A 16,883-nucleotide genomic window follows, 5' to 3' on the forward strand; every position below is an offset into this window, starting at 1 on the left:
CTGCAGTGGGTCCCCTGTGGCGGCAAGAGGTAAATGTCACCTATATGGAGCTGCTACACCTTACTTCATTATATAAAACACCCGATTTACATGTAGTCAATTAACAATATAAACCACAGATACTTTGCTGGTTAGTACAGGTGAAATTATTGTCCCAGACTTACTTTTTAGAGACACAGTGGGGATACATTTTATTTTATGTTTTCATAGTTGTCAAAACAGGTACACAATATAGACTTTTTTTTCAGCCAACACCAGAAACCGATAATTACCTGTTTGTCATGGTAGATGCCAATAAGATAACCAACAATTTCAAATTTCTTTGTATTTTTAAAAGTAGCTCATATAACCTGTAGGTGATGCACACCTGAACTGTGAGTAAGAAAGGTGTGAAAGATGTAGTGAGCAAACTCACATCAGCATTACAACAAAAACAAACCACAGCTCTGACTCTTCAAATGTTAATTTATTTTCTTCTAGTAAAGTTCATTCAAAACCTTAACAAACACACATACAGCATTGCGCCTAAGAATTCAAATTAAGTTCTTTGACATAATATGTCAAATCAGCTATAATTTAATTGTTGGAATAATAAATAACAATATAAATGTGCTACTACGGACCAAAAAATTCTCAGTATTTACCATGCATGCCTAGTTGTCAGTAAAAATATGTTGGGCTGAAGACAAATAGTGTATTGAAATAAAAACAGCATATGATCACAATGAGTCAGAATCAACTTAATTAGGAAAAAAAAGAAAATGCATTTGGTCAGAGATGCAAAAACTACACAGACACAGTGCAACATACACAAAAGTAAACCACTGACACAATACATATAGCTCTTATATTAATATATTTACACACAGAAAATATGTACAGTACAATAAGATACTAGAAAGGATGAAAAATAAGAAATTACAGTGACCTTTACTATAATTGGATAGATTTTTTGATTATATAGTACATTCAATACCATATAAATATACTTTCACTTTTTAATTTTTAAGTAAATAGTATACTCAAGTGCTTGCAAAAAGCCACATAACCTACAGTTATGCTGTTTCTGTGCATTTGGGGAAGTTCATCATTGGGAAATATTTGATTAAGACTGAAACTGACCATTTCACTTTTTATGCTTCCTGATTGATTAAAAACTGTGGGGTGAGGGGTTGTAAACTCTACATGTCAGAGGAGGTTTGAGGGCCACTAATATAATCAAATGCTCCATGCACACAGTCAGGACTCTCTGCAGCCTCATGATGTGCCAACTCTTTGTCCACACTTGCCAGAGGTACAAAGCCACATTTTATCACTTCATCCAAAGCAGCAGCATTGAGACAGGCAGCAGGAAGCTGACTCTTCATCGGTCTGGTATCTTCCAGACTCAGGCTGGTCCCTGCACTCTGCGATGAAGGCCTGAAGCTGTGAGACAGGTACCTTGTCTTGCTGGTGGTGCTGGAAAAGAACCAAGGATAAATAAAAACTGTGATCTAAAAAAACACCCCTCTACTGCAAGATGTAAAAATATTTCTCAGTCTCTGGATGCTGGTGGCTAAGACTGACCTTGATGGTCTCGTAGGTGTCAGTAATGAGAGCGATGAAGAGGCTGAGCACCATGTAGATGAAGAGGGAGATGAAGGAGTAGAGGTAAAGTCTGCTGAACAGCCACACCATGTAGCTCTTGTCTCTCATCTTCAGGAAGGTGGCGTACATGTCGTCCCCGTTGATGAGAGAGAAGAGGCACTCTGTCACCTTGGCGAGTGTCCGGAACTGGAGAAAAAATGTTTTGATATTGCATTTTAATATTTCAGTATGAAAAAAACAGAGCACATTCATTCTTGGGTGGATATATAAGACCACACTGACATGAGAAATAACTAATGATTTTAATTTTCATACTTTGTCGTGGTAAGGCCCGAGGACGATCCAACCACAGAAACAGTAGCCGAGGTAGATCATGGCTGCACAGCAGCAGAATCGGATCACATTTGGGAATGCCGCCCTCAGGGTTAAGATTAATATCTAGATAGGAATACAGGTTTTTCAGGATATGCATTTGCTACTTTGACCATTTATTGTGCAGAAACAAAAAGCAGTGTCATTGAAGCTCTTACATTGTATTTCTTGAAGAAACCAAGGTAACGAATCACGCCAACCCAGACGAGCATTGTGGCTGTTCCCAGCAAGATACTGCAGACGTCATAGTTTGTCAGGTACTGCAAGAACAAAGAGAGTACAGATAAATAAAGTGTATATCACATAAGTGCAATTCATTGAATTAAATGAGTCAGTAGCTGGTAAAGTTCAATGAAAAACAAACCTTTGTTTGTATTCCAATTTTGAGTATTGACCCAGCGATGGTCAGTGTGTCACTCACAATGATGAGGATGTACCAACCATTCACAAACTCCATGCGGTCTGACCACGTCACTATTTTATTGTAGTAGGCATGGAAGAATATGTTGAACTCCTGCATGAGAGAAGTGCAGATACAGTAAAATGCTAAAATACACTAATTAAACAAATATGCAACAAGCCAGAATACATTCCTACACATGGCAGTTGCTCAATTCCAACGTGATATGGTAACACTTCTTAAATGTGAGAGGTTTGTGCTTCTCATATGATGAGGAGGAGATGACTCTTAAATAATCTGATCAGTATAAAATACTGGCCTCGACCCTCACCTGTCAATAATACTGAGATTATTATGAGTCCCCCCCCCCCCCCCCACAATGCAACCCACTCCAAAAAAAGTCTGATTGATTATATGTTTTTCAACTATTTAGTTTCATTTGTTTCTATTTGTTTCAGAATGTACATTTATGAATTAAGACTGACACTCACATTCACATCCCCAAATCTCTTGTTTAGTCGACATAACTTACAAATTGGAGTTGGATGCCGTTGATGACAGATCGTGTGCAGAGGATGAGAGAGGTGAAGCAGGCGACGATGACCAAAGAGTCAAATGACAAGAGGAGGTAATCATTTTTATCAGCTGGAAACAAGAGACACAGATTTCAGGTCATTTTATGCATGAACTGCTTGCAGTTTACAGAATAATGTCACTGCACCCCCTGCTGGTCTTTGATGCAATAAGTATGGGTGCATTTTACTTGGTTGTGTCTTAAAGGGTTCTTTTCCACAGTCAGCGTGTTGCCTGCAGTAGATGGCGGGTGACATGCCCCCAGTTTGCAAAAGCAGAGAGGAGAAGCAAAGTAATATACTGCTGTGGACAGGATCAGCAGCAAAATGTATATTAACCACCTAAAAAAAAAGCCTTTTTAAAAAAAATAGGTATCAACTAAAGTGTACACTGTATTTGGACTATTTACACTGCTTTACCTTGTTATCAGACAGCCTTTTTGTGACAGGAAGCCAAATATCACTCTCTTCAAACCAATCAGAGTTTTTTGATCTTTCTTCTTTTTATCTCACAGAACATGGAGTTGCTGGTCTCGATCTGTCAGTTTGTTTGTGTTGTTTTGTGACTTCTGTGTTTTAAAGGGTTACTTTGGATTCATAGTCACACAATAACAGACAAACTAACTGATCAAGGCAGCAGTAGACCAGCAACTCTTGAGTTTTGTAAAGTAAAATTACTATATTTGCTGAAGTATCTGGCAGCTTTGCCTATCTAACAACTGATGATGGCAAGATAAAGCTGTGAAAATATTCTAAATGTAGCATATGCTAAAGTTTTTTTTTTATGTGGGCCTTTTTTAGGTGGCTAAAATACATTCTGCTGCTGACCCTGTCCAGTTCATTGCTTAGCTTCCTACACCAGTACGAGTAACTTCTCCTGGTGGCATGTCGACCGCCATCCACTGTAGATAATATGCTGCTGCAGTGATGCCGAATTTCTGAAGGCCAAACCAAAAGTTAGCATCGCTATGGTTCCCTCCGCAAAAAGTCAGTGGGATTTCTGCAGTGGATTTTGGATTATTGCAGAATTTATTCAAGGAAAATAACAAAAAGTCAATTCAAAAAACCCTTGACTTTGAGACAAAGAAACAGGAAGTGCTAAATGTGCTAACTCATCTCTGGGATTTAGGACTCATACCTGCAGCACTCTATACAGTGAGTACAGATAAATACCTCATACAACCTCACAGAAAAAAAACAAAAACAAATAATCTCTTTAATATTTCAGTGGTTGTTATGAAATTGAGTTTGGGATAAAACTTACAGGTGCCTTCTACATTCCAGTCTCTGCATTCATAAATTCTTACATTATTTTCAACATCAACCTTTATCTTCCCGCTGTGTGCTCGATTGTCAAACACGATCTGTATGACAATAGAAAGATTTAGTGAGTGGCAACAAATTATTTATGAGCATGTATGTTTCATCTGTTTAGGGTGTGGCATTTTTCAGATGATGTCACCAACCATTATATGGAAGTCATAACAATCCGGTAATTCGTGGTGGCGGACAGTCTGCAGATTGATGGTTTTCAGAGTCAGCTGGATGCTCACTGACAGCAGCCTGGACACACAAACAAACATTAGACAGACAGCACTCTTATCACCCAGCAGCATGAAACCTGTATTTTCAGTTCAGTCACCTTTTGAAATCTAAGGAGAAGTTCACACGTGTTGCCAAACTGCTGTTGTCAAACGACTGCACAGGATATATGGAAATACAATCTGTAAGGAGGAAATGCATGGGCAATAAGTTCAAAAGCAGTTAGATGAGTTAGTCATTGGATGGTTCAGCTTCCTCTTTTCATGAATCACGCTTAAATCCACATTATGATGATTTTCCATTCATGCCATGGAACAGATTCCAAAAATACATCTTGTACAAACCCAAGGTAGCTGATGGACTTATATGCACAAGTTCCACACCTACTTATGAATCTACTTGATGTTTAAATTATTTTTTTTATGTATTTATGGAGCAATTTTGTGTCTTTGTACCTTTATCAATATGTGGATTGATGTCAAAGGTCTCATTTCCAGGATCAATGCTGCTGTTTCTGTAAAACTCTTGACAGACAGACAGAGGACTGTACTTGCCATCCACCATCCCGTATGCAAGGTTACCTACTGTCACGTTTTGGAGGTTGATGTACTGAAAAACAAATATGGAAAGAAGAGTGAAATACATAGTTTTCCACACAAAATACCAGTGTAATATAATAGTAGACTATCTCAAATGTCAGTACCCTGTCGATAATGTAGTAGATGTGATCATACACATCTGCTTTCGTGTACAGAGCGTAGCTTTCCAGCCGGTGATCCTTGTATCCTTTTAGAAACAGGTGTCTGAATGTCATCAGATTTTCATCTTTAAAGGTGACCATCATCTCGTTGCTCAGGCCAAATGACACTAACTGAGGCAGAGAAGGGCATAAAGAAAACATTGATTTGAGACAAAAAGACATTTTCAAGTTGGGGAGCTTGAGTGGGTTGTAGGGGGTCCTCAGCAACAGGAGAAACAGAATATTTAAATAAGTATAAGAAACAGGAAAAGAGAAACTCACTGAAGTACTAAGTTTGCACAACTGTAGTACTTAGGTCAAATGGGGGTTTATGGTCTAACGTGCATATATTAGCTGTGTTTCTACCCTCAGTACCTGGAGGTTTAAGTGTTAGGAACTACTTTTCAAGGAATTACAAGGTTCCTTCAGCCTCTTGTTGTCTATGTTTCCACTGCAGCCTAAAGAGCCATGAAAAATCTGACTATTTAGTCTATTGATGTAAGACGCACATGATGATGATGCATGTGGCACATGTTTTTACACAGGATTTTTAATAATGGTGGCTGTAATAGAATGCTGAAATACAATCCAAAGTTCCTGTATTTTGAGAAAATACTACGCCCACTAGCAGGAACTTTTTTGTAAGGTAAAACAATGTCCCTGGAACTTAATTTAGAATCTGGTTCCTGTTGTGGGAATGCGTTTAGTTCATCCAAAGGTTCCTCGTCCCTGGGGAATCTTCCTGCAGTAGAAACATGGCTGTTGTGGGGGTCTTAATAATAAAAAAATCATGATAACTGAAGAATTCTGTATCATACCTGGACCGTGATGATTGCAATCTTTAATATTTGGATCATCAGTTTCCACGGTTTGCGACCCCTGGCTCTGTATTTCTCACAGGGGTTCATGAAGAAGTACTTGAGCCTCCGTCTGAAGTCCTCCACCACCTTCGACTCCAGGCTCTGACTGTGAGAGCTCCACCTGCAGTGACCGTTCACCCTCCTCTCCTCTGACCTCCCGGACAACAGCTGCTCACAGTCCTCCATTGTTCTATAGAGTATAAAGTATTATTTTACTGTTTCTGAGAAGACAGTTTTGTCTTTTTCTTCATATTGTTAGCTCACATCAGAGATATGTTGAAGATAAGGTAAAGAGTTCAACCATTCCAGTCATTCTGATGTTTATCAAACTGGTTCTCCGGCACGAGCTCACAGCTGTCACACTTCACTTTCTTTTAAATGTTAGTCTGGAGTTCATGACTATTATGCTAAAATTAGCTGTAAATAAATAATAAAACAGAATAACAAAAAAAAAAGTGGCATCCATTTTTAGCTCACTAAAGGTTTTTTGGAGCAGACCTGCCTGGAACAATGAACATATAACAGACAATAAAGTCAGATTTGAACTACGTCTTTAGCAAATAACTTAACATATCTTACTATTAAATTTAAAATCTTTGCAGAGAAATCACAGCAGCGAACAGAATGACCGGAGATTAAGGGCTCTTACATTGTACATATTATTTGGGTGTAATTATATAAAATTTTTACAACCCCTGGCTGGAATATATCTACATATACAGTATATATTACATAGTAAGAGCTCAAAACTTTGAGGAAAAAGTTAACATATATACAGTAAAATAAGAGAATAAGAATTACCTGCTGATACCTGCTGTGGAGGTGTGTGTGAGCCACAGACTGTCTAGTCTAACACTCCCTGCTGTCTGTCTGTGAATATCAGCTGCAGATGCAGTCACCGCACCAGCCTTCACCACAATGACTGTCACTCGTCTGTGTCATTTTAAGCTTTTCCAGTTTTTCCAAAACAAAAATAGAGCTCCCCAGTTACAGTCTCTGCACGCACACAAACTGACACCGCTTGTTTGTAGGCGTCTGCAATCTGTCAAAAATGTCATTTGAATTTGACATTGTGAATATCATGAATATCATTTAAGACAGTATTATTAGAAAGCAAATGAGTCAAATGTGATAAATTGAAAGTGGTGTGAAATTAAATAAAAGCAGGTAGATCCTCATTTTGCAGTCCTGATTCAGGATTATTACACAGTGTTTCAAGGTAACAAGTCACAGCATTTAACATGTAATTCAATCTTATATTTATGTTTGGAAGATAAGAGAGGATGAATTTCAGCATTATAAAAACGCTAACAGTCACCTTTAATATAAAAAAAACATCAACCTACATTACCTCGTTATCATCAGGTTATTACCCCATTAATGTCACCATATTAATATTACCAACTTTAATACCATTATTGCACAGATAAAATCATTTTATTGTTAACAAACTGTTACCAAAACATTACTATACTATTACAGAATAGTTTAGTACTACTGTAGTAACTACACAGTAAGACTTCATTGTTACCTTTCAAACTATTACCCCACAATTACCACATTAACTGTAATGTTCAGTGCTACCGGATTGCTTGTTGTTACCTTAATACAGGGGTGTCAAATGTATGGCCCGCAGGCCAGAACAGGGCCTCTTAAGGGTCCATTGTGGCCCACTGGACAACTTTGCAAAGTGTAAAAAATTGCAGTCATTAATTCCAGACCAGAATACCTGAAAAAATATTGAACATATTATATGAAACCGTTGCCAATCAGCAGCATTAGTACAAAATAATCTGTATCAGAGTTCTATCCTAAAACAATATTTCTTGGCACCCTTCTGCTAAGGCTCAGACAAAACTGTGAATATGGAAATAGTTTGCAATGCAGGAGACAACCTAACCTTTTTCCTCATTAGCTCCACTGAAGTTGGTGTTGTGCTTCACACTAGCATTACTACACAGGAAAGGAAATGTATTGAAAACTTAAAAAAACATTGTTCTTATCATCTAATCATCTGTAAGTTATAGTGCACATTAATTACAGTATTGAACATGAAAAAACATTAAAACCTTATTGAAACTGCACCCGTTTCAGGCTGTCCATCATCTATTTTTCATTAATTGGCAACATTTTCAGAATGTACTTCTTCCCACTAAAAAGGTGGTGATGAGGTGTGTTATTTGTAGGTTGTTATGACATGCTTTAACTGTTTAAAAATTAGTTTGATACCCCTGCCTTAATAATACTGTATGTCCTCACTTTCTAACACTAAACTACAAGATGTATTTCTAAACCAAGAGTCACAAATGAAGAAAGAAAACATGAGTTGAGTTCTTGTAGAAAATCTTTAGTTTGCAACAGATTAATGTACATGACCAGTGAATGAAGTAAAGAGCAGGACATAGTTTGTATTTCACAACATGCTTTGTGATTCAAGACTTCATGTAGTGATGAACATGCAAAGCAACTTGTTTACTTAATGCTGCACAGAAAGAACTGGAAATCATTATCTGAAGTTACATCGCTCTGGTCAAAGGCAGCGTCTCGTGAGATCAGGCTCACACACAGAGGCTCAAGTAGTCATTCCAGTGTATAAAACTTCCTCACAGCACCTTAACTGTAGCTGCCATGTTTTCATACATCACACCTTTGATAACAGAGGAGGAGTAGGTAGGAGTGGATGAGTCAGATTTTCTTAGCTCTCTACATGGGTATCAAACCTCAGTACACACACAAATAAGTTTGAAGCATCAGTATCGGAAAGTATTAAGTACCGAAAGGTGTCATCAAATGAATGAGAACAGCCATACATCACATCCCTGTGCTGAGGATGACCGCACCCCGCTTCGGGCGAAAACAAACACTGAAAACGCGGCCGGTCAGTATGTGCGTTTGTGTCGAACACTTCTTCATAGGTTAGTTTATGATGTTACTGAGCAGAAGACGTGTGTGCCGATTGTGGATGTAGATTGAGTCTTAGTGATGGTGTGACTAAAGTTTTAAATGTGAGAAAATATGATTTTACCATAAAACACCTGCTTTTAGAATGGAGTTTGGTTCAACAGCAGGGAAGCAGCAAAATGAAGCGTTTTAATGTTAGAAAAAGTGGCTGAAATACATTACCTAAAGATTTAATAGTTTAAGTGTACGTGTCAGTTTTGTCCACTTTGATAGAGGCAGACCGAAAGCGCCACTATTTCTTTAATGTTTTCTATGTGACAGCAAAGACATAACATAATTGCTCACCCGTCTGGTCAGAAAAGCAATACTTTTTTTCTTATCTAACGCGTTTAAAGTGGCAAAGACTTCTGAATCTATATTTACCACCAGTCAAGTGGGTTTAGCTGCTCTCATCCATTCTAACTCTGCTTTACTTGTATATTGATCAGACAGTTTCGGATTTAAATCAGTATTTTACCAGTTATATTTAGGCAAACTTTTAACCACCTGCTTTCATTTAGACAACATTTAACATTTAACGCGGTTGGTTGTTTAATACAAAACAGAAGTTTTGCGAAAAACATGTATATATTCTCAAAACTAAGGTATTATTTTAGCTAATTTCAAGTCAGCACCACCATCAAAAACTTTCAAACAATGGAGACAGAGCACGACCACACCCACCCGGGGGGGAACGATCGACACCACAACATGAAACCAAGTGCTGAAATGCTATCATAGTGACTGCAGCTCACTGATGACATCAAAGCACGTCAAAAGATTACTTCAGCAAGTTCAACTGACAAACCAGGTAAGATCACCATTTAAGGCTGCAATTAACAATTATTTTCATAGTCAATTAATCAGTTAATTATTTTCTCAGTTAATCTATTAATAGTCGTTTGTTTTAGTCGTTTGTCAGAAAATGGTGAAAAATGTCCATCAGTGTTTCTCTATGTCCTCAAATGTCTTGTTTTCCCACAGTTTCCTCATTCATGCTGCTCATGTCTGTATCCACTTTTTTTTTGACTTGGCAGCTTACAAAATCTTAAATCTGGGTTCTTTGACTTATTGGCCGTGCATCCCAGCACATAGCAGCTTTTAGACATTTTCTGTTGTTTGCTAGGAGACGGAAAGTAACAAGAAGCAATGGATTGTTTTCCCCTCCAGTGTGGGCGGGACTTAATTGCGCTCTGTCTCGATACCCAAGTTGTCCCAATTTTCTCTTGTAACAAGCTAACTGGTATAGTAGTAGTATATCCTTCCCATGTGTAGCGATTTCTTGATAACTGCCAGATTAAAGGTAAGAGCAACACCAAAAAGAGTGTGAGACAATAATGCAAGGGTTCATTTATGAGTTGAGTGGTCGAGGATTCTGTTGGTTTGTCCTTTTAATTGCATTATAAATTTCTAGGTGGAGTAAGCGAGCGCGACCGGAGAGGCTGGAAGTTTGCGTCCCCTCCGCTGCTGGTGTACCCTGGCGCTCCCGCGTCTATGTTGGAGGGAGATTCGACCATCACTTCATCTGGCAGGGGGGGAGCCCCGGGATCCCCGGGCCTCGGGAGGCTGGAAGAGGTCGTGGAGGAAACTACGCCAATGCTAGCGCCAGCACCAGACGGTAAGTCTCCACCACCTCTGTGTAACGACGGCAGGGTGATTGAGCCCGCTATGTCTGACATGGACGGGCTTCGTTCTCCGTCCGGGTGGAAGAGCAGGGTGGAACTGTTTGAAAACGTCGGGGGGAGGTCGCTGGTTGTGCCTGAAGGGCTGAGGTTGCTGTCAGATGAGGAACTAGAAGCTGCTGCTGTAGAGTGACAGAGAGGGGAAAAGTCGAAAGTAAGTAAAAGTGAGTAAGTTGAATTAAAGGGAGTGATTTTTTTAAGTCAGGTTGTAAATGTGGGCAATTATTTTTCATTATTTTTCATGGCACATCAGGCTGCTGTGGGCCACACAAATTATATAAGGTCCTAATAATGGCCAAATTTCTAATAATGGAAAGGACTGTCTTTGCTAGACTTTTAATTTTTGGTATTTCCATGATGATCTTGTGGGTCACATGAAACCTTTCAGTGGGCTGCGTCCGGCCCCAGGGCCACATTTTGCCAAGGTCTGGTGCAGTCTGATAGTTAAAGAACGCCAGAGACAGAGGAAAATGATAATAGTACTGCTATACTACACACCTGTGGCATCTGATAAAAAATAAAAGCATAAAATGGGGAAGCATTATTTCAGGAATGCTTCCACTCACGTGATGGGTATTGAACACGTATCGTTTATAAATTTCTGACATCTGTATCACCCGTAAAGTGATACAGATGTCAGAAATTTATAAACTTATAAACTTAAATGTATACCCAGCCTTACTCACTATGTATAAGCACATACAACCCCACTTCAAAAACACTGAAATGTCCCTTTAAAGCATCAAGAACATAACATAGATTGCTCATTCACCTCTTAGAGACTCAATCTTCTCGTTTTTGGCCTTCTGCACCTCATCTGTGATTTTGGTGATGAGGAAGTTTTGGGAGCGCATCTCTTTGATGGAGTCGGTCAGGGCGTCCAGGCCCAGCGGGTTCTCGGCCAGTATGTCCAACAACATGGCCGTCCTCTTGGTCTGCGTGGTCCTGCAGCTGATCTCCTCTGCGTCGTCCCGCGTCAGGATCCTACGAGAGCGCAGGAAGTCGAGGTGGCGCTCGGCTCTGATCTTGTCGCAGAGGTAGTGCCGCAATCTGGTCAGCACCTGGAGATCCACAGCAGCCGAGCAGAAGAGGCAAAAGGAGAACTAAGTGAGCTGTTAGCAGAGCTGCAACTAACAAGGGATGAACAATAGTAGATTTATGCCAGTGTCTGATATAACTCATTTTCACTGATACAGATATATGCACTATTTTTTCACCTACTTATAGAAAACATCAAGTCTCTCCTCTAATAGAATTGACCATATTGTCAATGTCCACTGGCAAAAAAAAATATAAAAACTACTGCAGACAGTTTATTGCAGTTTATTAACATTTAAGAAGCTGAAATCAGAGAATCTTGAGGGGATTTTACTCCTTAAAAATTACTCAAACTGATCTATAGATTATCAAAATAGTTGACAATTAATTTCACAGTTGACAACTAATCGATTATCCTATTAAACGTTCTAGCTCCAGACTCAAGTCTCCCTGGTACAGCTATGGCTGTTAAATCCAAAAAATGAAAAGTCTCAGAGCAAAACAGATAATTTAATACTTACAGATTAATTGTCTTTTTTGTTTTGATAATATAGGCTTTTTAAACTTATACTTACGATGAGGGGAAAAAGAGAAAAAATGAAAATGAGAAAAAAAAAAAAGAAAAAACGTGTTATGTATCTTACTAATTATAGCTTATTAATTGATTGTTAGCATTTTCAAGAACCTATTAAGAAAAATGCAAAAAACCCTTGTGTTAATATTTTGTGAAAGCACCAAATCATTGTATTTGGTCAAAAATACCATGATATGTGATTTTGCCTGTATCTCCCAGTTATAATAGAACAAACTTATTTTCTATCACCTTAACTACTTCCACCCCTTGGAGTATACAACATGTTGTCAGTCACAACCTATATGATCAATAATTATCGGTATCAACCGATATGACACTTCCCACTATCTTGATAGGTTTTTCAGCTATATAACCCAGGCCTATATCAAAATAGTTTAGGATTAGCTTGACAGCTAACAATTAATTGATTAATCGACTTGTTATTGCAGCTATTGCTGTTAGGAGGGGTAACTCTTTGCTTAGGATCTGCAGGTTGTCACTCAAACCAAAGACTACTGGGTAACTTCCTAACTAAACATAACAGTAAATCCTAAAGCAGGGGGTCTGATATCAGCTGTATAACCTGGTGTGGTCCTGCTCTCCATGGCACAGAGTTGTTTCTATCTCTGCTTGAGCTTCTGGTAGTGAGTCCTGTCTGTTCAACAATAAAAGTGCCCTCAGTCTCCAGTTTTTGTGTGTTATTGTGACCGTGGTACTGTTAATCATCCAGAGGACTGATAGTTCATGTGGTCACAGAGAAGGTGTGGTGGGGTATTTCCTCCTTTAACAGGCCTCTTTAACGACAAATGAGGTGCAAAAAGTGGCAGCACGGCCGTAGATCTGTCTGTATTTTCAACATACATTGCCATATTTGAATGATTTTGTGTTTGGATGCAATATTTTGTCAGAATAACAGTACTCACGTCTTTTTTAATCTCTGCCATTTCATCTTCAGTGAGATGAGGAACATCCATCCCTCTGACCCGCAAATTGAAAATCCAGGTGTTCCGGGTAACGACGACGAGTCCAGATAATATAAGTTAATAATATGGTGATAATGAGGTAAACTACATCAATACATTAATTGTAAGCGTTATCGGATGTAGTTCTTCATTATCTGTCCTTAAAAGGTGCCGTATAGCATGTCCATTCAAGTTTTCTGTCAATAATCCCCGGACTTCCTGATTGTGTCGAGGTTTACGTCGACACGAGAAGAGAAGAAGAAGAATAGTTGAACTTCACTGTCAGCAGACTCGTCAGTTTCACACTCACGGCTGGTTTTTGTAGTTAAAAAACTATACAATTAAGATAAACCGTCTATTACACCGACAGAATGGGCTTCAGTTGTCCAACTTTCCTCCTGTTGATCCGTGTTGAGTTTTTAAACTCTGTTCAACGTGTCTGATACAGGTGAAGTTAAATTCAAACTGTCCACTGGGTGGCGCTGTTGGATGATCGTCACACTTGACACACGTACAGCAGAGAGGTGACGTACATTTACCAGAGACTTCTTATGGAACATTATAATATGGAGGTAATATAAGTAATTATAAGACATCTATCTAACTATCTATCTGTACATACATATGTGACCTCTGTGTGTGATTCCTAATAAACCTCTTGGAGCTGGTTTTTGGTTGGCAACAGTCAGGTTTATTTCATGTATCTGCAGTTAAGACAAAGGATGATAAGAGCATAATCATCATTGCTTGTGGACATCGGCGCATGCTCTCTCAGTGAAAATCATCTTTTTTTTTCTTTTTTCTTTTTTTTCTTTTTTTTGGATTTCTGTTAATTCACATTTAGAGATTTTTCATGTGTACATTTCTATATAGAAATATACATACAATTTACAATAGATTTCATAACTGGACTGTTTGTTTGTTTTGTTTTTGTTTTTTCTTTTAAACACTTTTTTTTTTCTTCTTTTTTTTTAAACGTTCCCAAAATTCCTAAAATATATAACAACGATATAAAATAATTTGGGACACACGTACCTGCAGTTAAGACAAAGATTGACAGAGCATGATCATCATTGCTTGTGGACATCGGCGCATGCTCTCTCTCTCAGTTCAAATCATCTGTTAGTTTTTTTGGGGGATTTCTGCTAATTCACATTTAGAGATTTTTCATGTGTACATTTCTATATAAAAAATATACATACAATTTACAATAGATTTCATAACTGGACTGTTTTTTTGTTGTTGTTATTGGTTTGTTTTGTTTTTTCTTTTAAACATTATATATATGTATATATATGCACAAATCAAGTACAAGACATCTTATTCCTCATTATGTCAGCCTGCACAAACTGTTGGTGATTTGCACTTTTACATCAAATTTGATTTTACTGATTTGGATTGATTGTTTTTTTGACTTTATTGGTTTATTCTGTCTCAATGTGATCAACTGCGTTTATGAGTATATTGTGGTCCTATAATGTATGATATTCTTTTTTTTTTTTTTTTTTCTGGGGATTTTTTGGTGTCTTTATGTCTGCAGCACTGGACCAAACAATTTTCCCTGCGTGAGATAATAAAGTTGACCTGAATCTGAATCTGAAATGAGAACAGAGGGTGGCAGTGCAGACTTTAATAATATAAACAAATTCATGCTGTTATTTGCAGCAAAGGGGCAAATATAATAATCTTGGTCAGTGGTTTGTGCTTTGAGTTTTACCTCCCTTTTTTTTTTTTTTTTTTTTTTTTTTTTTGCTACATTCAGCTCTCATAAACTTTCCATGTGTAACTACCTTTCCTGAGCTGCAGCCAGAGAAAAAAGTACAAGCTGGAACTGGAAAAGTCAATGTCATGGAGGAATTATGGCTCCAGATTCCAACAGCAAGTTCTTCTTAAAAGATTTCAAAGCCCTACACCAACTGTATCTATCCCTTAACATTAAGGCATTTTTGGTCTCGAGCTCCCAGCATGCCCATTTATGGTTGCACCGACTCATTTAGGCCCATAAAACTGTCAAGAAAACATATAATGCTACTTTAGTGTCTGGTGTTCAGGTTGGTGCTTTTTTATTGCCTTTGTTGTTTTGCGATATTTAAACACTTTTGTCTATCTTTCTTGTAGCCACACTCCTTTTTGTGGAGAAAGCACGCATAATAGAAAATAAGAGCTGTGAAGTTTTACAGCAGGTTGAATAATATCTCAAACAGTTGCTGATTTAGGACTGCTGAGGCACCCGGGTCCCGAGTCCCCCCAGGTGGCACTATTCTCCAAGACAAAACCTGCTCTGCTCAGAGAGGATCTAACAAACTATTTCTCATTCAAACCTTTCAAACAGCTTCAACAGTCACAGCTGAGTCTCATCGTCCTTTCATGAGGTCAAACTGTCTTTTGTCTCAACACTTTACCTTTACATGACCCACAGACTCAACATCCACTGCGATAAGATAAATTATAAGCTGGCTTGGGCAGAATTGATTATTAATTAACTATTAAATTAATCTGCAAGTATTTTGATAATAGATTAATCATTCTGAGATATTTTATAATTAAAAGGAGTCAAAATTCTCTGACTTCCGCTTCTCAAATGTGAATATTTTCTGGTTTCTCTACTCCACTATGACAGTACATTAAATATCTTTTGGTTGTGGACAAAATAAGACATTTGAGGATATTATCTTGTGCTCTGCAAAAAACACTCAACATCATTTTTCACCATTTTCTGACATTTGATGGACCAAATAACTAAATGATTAATTAAGAAAATTATCGACAATGAAAATAATCCTTGTAGCCCTACTGTGGAGTAACAGAATTACGTAATTAGGATACATAAAAATTTAACTGTATTCCATTACAGTTACAGAAAAGAAGATATAATCAGATTACAGTTACATTTTGTAAAAATGGGGATTAAGTTCTGCCTTCAGCTGTGAAAATATAGTCATCATCCAAGACTTTAACAGCTAATTTGAAGAGGCCAACCACTAACATTAGCTACACTGACCAACTGATAACACTGACTGCACAAAGGAACCGCTAACGTTAGCTACACAGACCAATTGCTAACATTAGCTTACAGAACAACTGCTAACTTTTGCTGCACAGACCAAGTGCTAACATTAGCTACACAGACAATCACTAACATTAGCTACAGAGACCAACTGCTAACGTTAGCTACACAGACCAACTGCTAACATTAGCTACACAGACCAACTGCTAACGTTAGCTATATAGACCAACTGCTAGTTTCTGTCAGTTTACTTGAAGTTTGAGTGTGAATTGTGAATAGGATAATGTTATTTAGAGTACATTTACAGGCACGTAATTACCACTATTAATCTAAACATGCATTCATGCATGACAAAGGAAAGAATATCTGGACAAACAATTAATAAACATAACAAACAGAAAACATTATATTAGGCTAAGCAGTTTCGCCACAATTGATATTGAGGTTATCCAAGAGTAATGGAAAGTAATTAAGTTACATTATTTTAATATTGTGTCCCCTGTACTGGCCGTGTGTGGGATCTGTGCCTGTGGCCCTTTGCTGCATGTCATCCCTCTACTCTCTCTTCCCCTTTCGAATCCTTTAAAGTGAGGTCATAGAAAGCCACA

General features: G+C 38.0%; 2 protein-coding genes across 2 annotated transcripts; both read right to left on the reverse strand.

Moving 5' to 3' along the window:
• Window positions 1–447: 447 nt before the first annotated feature.
• On the reverse strand, window positions 448–7,232 carry mcoln3a (mucolipin TRP cation channel 3a). The gene is made up of 13 exons (XM_084731903.1): window positions 6,874–7,232; window positions 6,031–6,262; window positions 5,177–5,344; window positions 4,929–5,082; window positions 4,574–4,655; window positions 4,398–4,494; window positions 4,196–4,295; window positions 2,892–3,004; window positions 2,324–2,473; window positions 2,118–2,219; window positions 1,903–2,025; window positions 1,567–1,773; window positions 448–1,458 (listed from the first exon to the last, which is right to left on the reverse strand). The coding sequence occupies exons 2-13, from the start codon at window positions 6,256–6,258 to the stop codon at window positions 1,318–1,320; spliced, it is 1,665 nt and encodes a 554-aa protein (XP_084588029.1). The 5' UTR covers window positions 6,259–6,262; window positions 6,874–7,232; the 3' UTR covers window positions 448–1,317.
• A 2,931-nt stretch (window positions 7,233–10,163) lies between these two features.
• bcl10 (BCL10 immune signaling adaptor) lies at window positions 10,164–13,785 on the reverse strand. Its single transcript, XM_084732348.1, has 3 exons — window positions 13,230–13,785; window positions 11,467–11,755; window positions 10,164–10,816 (listed from the first exon to the last, which is right to left on the reverse strand). Exons 1-3 carry the CDS (start codon window positions 13,278–13,280, stop codon window positions 10,413–10,415), a joined length of 744 nt encoding a protein of 247 aa, XP_084588474.1. The 5' UTR covers window positions 13,281–13,785; the 3' UTR covers window positions 10,164–10,412.
• Between the last annotated feature and the right edge of the window lie 3,098 nt (window positions 13,786–16,883).

This window comes from Lutjanus erythropterus, chromosome 12 (assembly GCF_056507025.1).
Source record: "Lutjanus erythropterus isolate fLutEry1 chromosome 12, fLutEry1.hap2, whole genome shotgun sequence".
Lineage (NCBI taxonomy): Eukaryota > Metazoa > Chordata > Actinopteri > Lutjaniformes > Lutjanidae > Lutjanus > Lutjanus erythropterus.

Bases quoted from the DNA above. Each gene is read 5' to 3' on its own strand.
- mcoln3a (XM_084731903.1), bottom strand. From the start codon at position 6,258: ATGGAGGACTGTGAGCAGCTGTTGTCCGGGAGGTCAGAGGAGAGGAGG. The intron at 4,296-4,397 runs GTTGGTGACATC...ATTGTCATACAG, and splicing joins GTTATGACTTCCATATAATG to ATCGTGTTTGACAATCGAGC. The intron at 2,474-2,891 runs GTAAGTTATGTC...TCTCTCATGCAG, and splicing joins ACGGCATCCAACTCCAATTT to GAGTTCAACATATTCTTCCA.
- bcl10 (XM_084732348.1), bottom strand. From the start codon at position 13,280: ATGGATGTTCCTCATCTCACTGAAGATGAAATGGCAGAGATTAAAAAA. The intron at 11,756-13,229 runs GTGAGTACTGTT...GTGGATCTCCAG, and splicing joins TGGCAGAGATTAAAAAAGAC to GTGCTGACCAGATTGCGGCA. The intron at 10,817-11,466 runs GTGAATGAGCAA...GTCACTCTACAG, and splicing joins GAAGATTGAGTCTCTAAGAG to CAGCAGCTTCTAGTTCCTCA.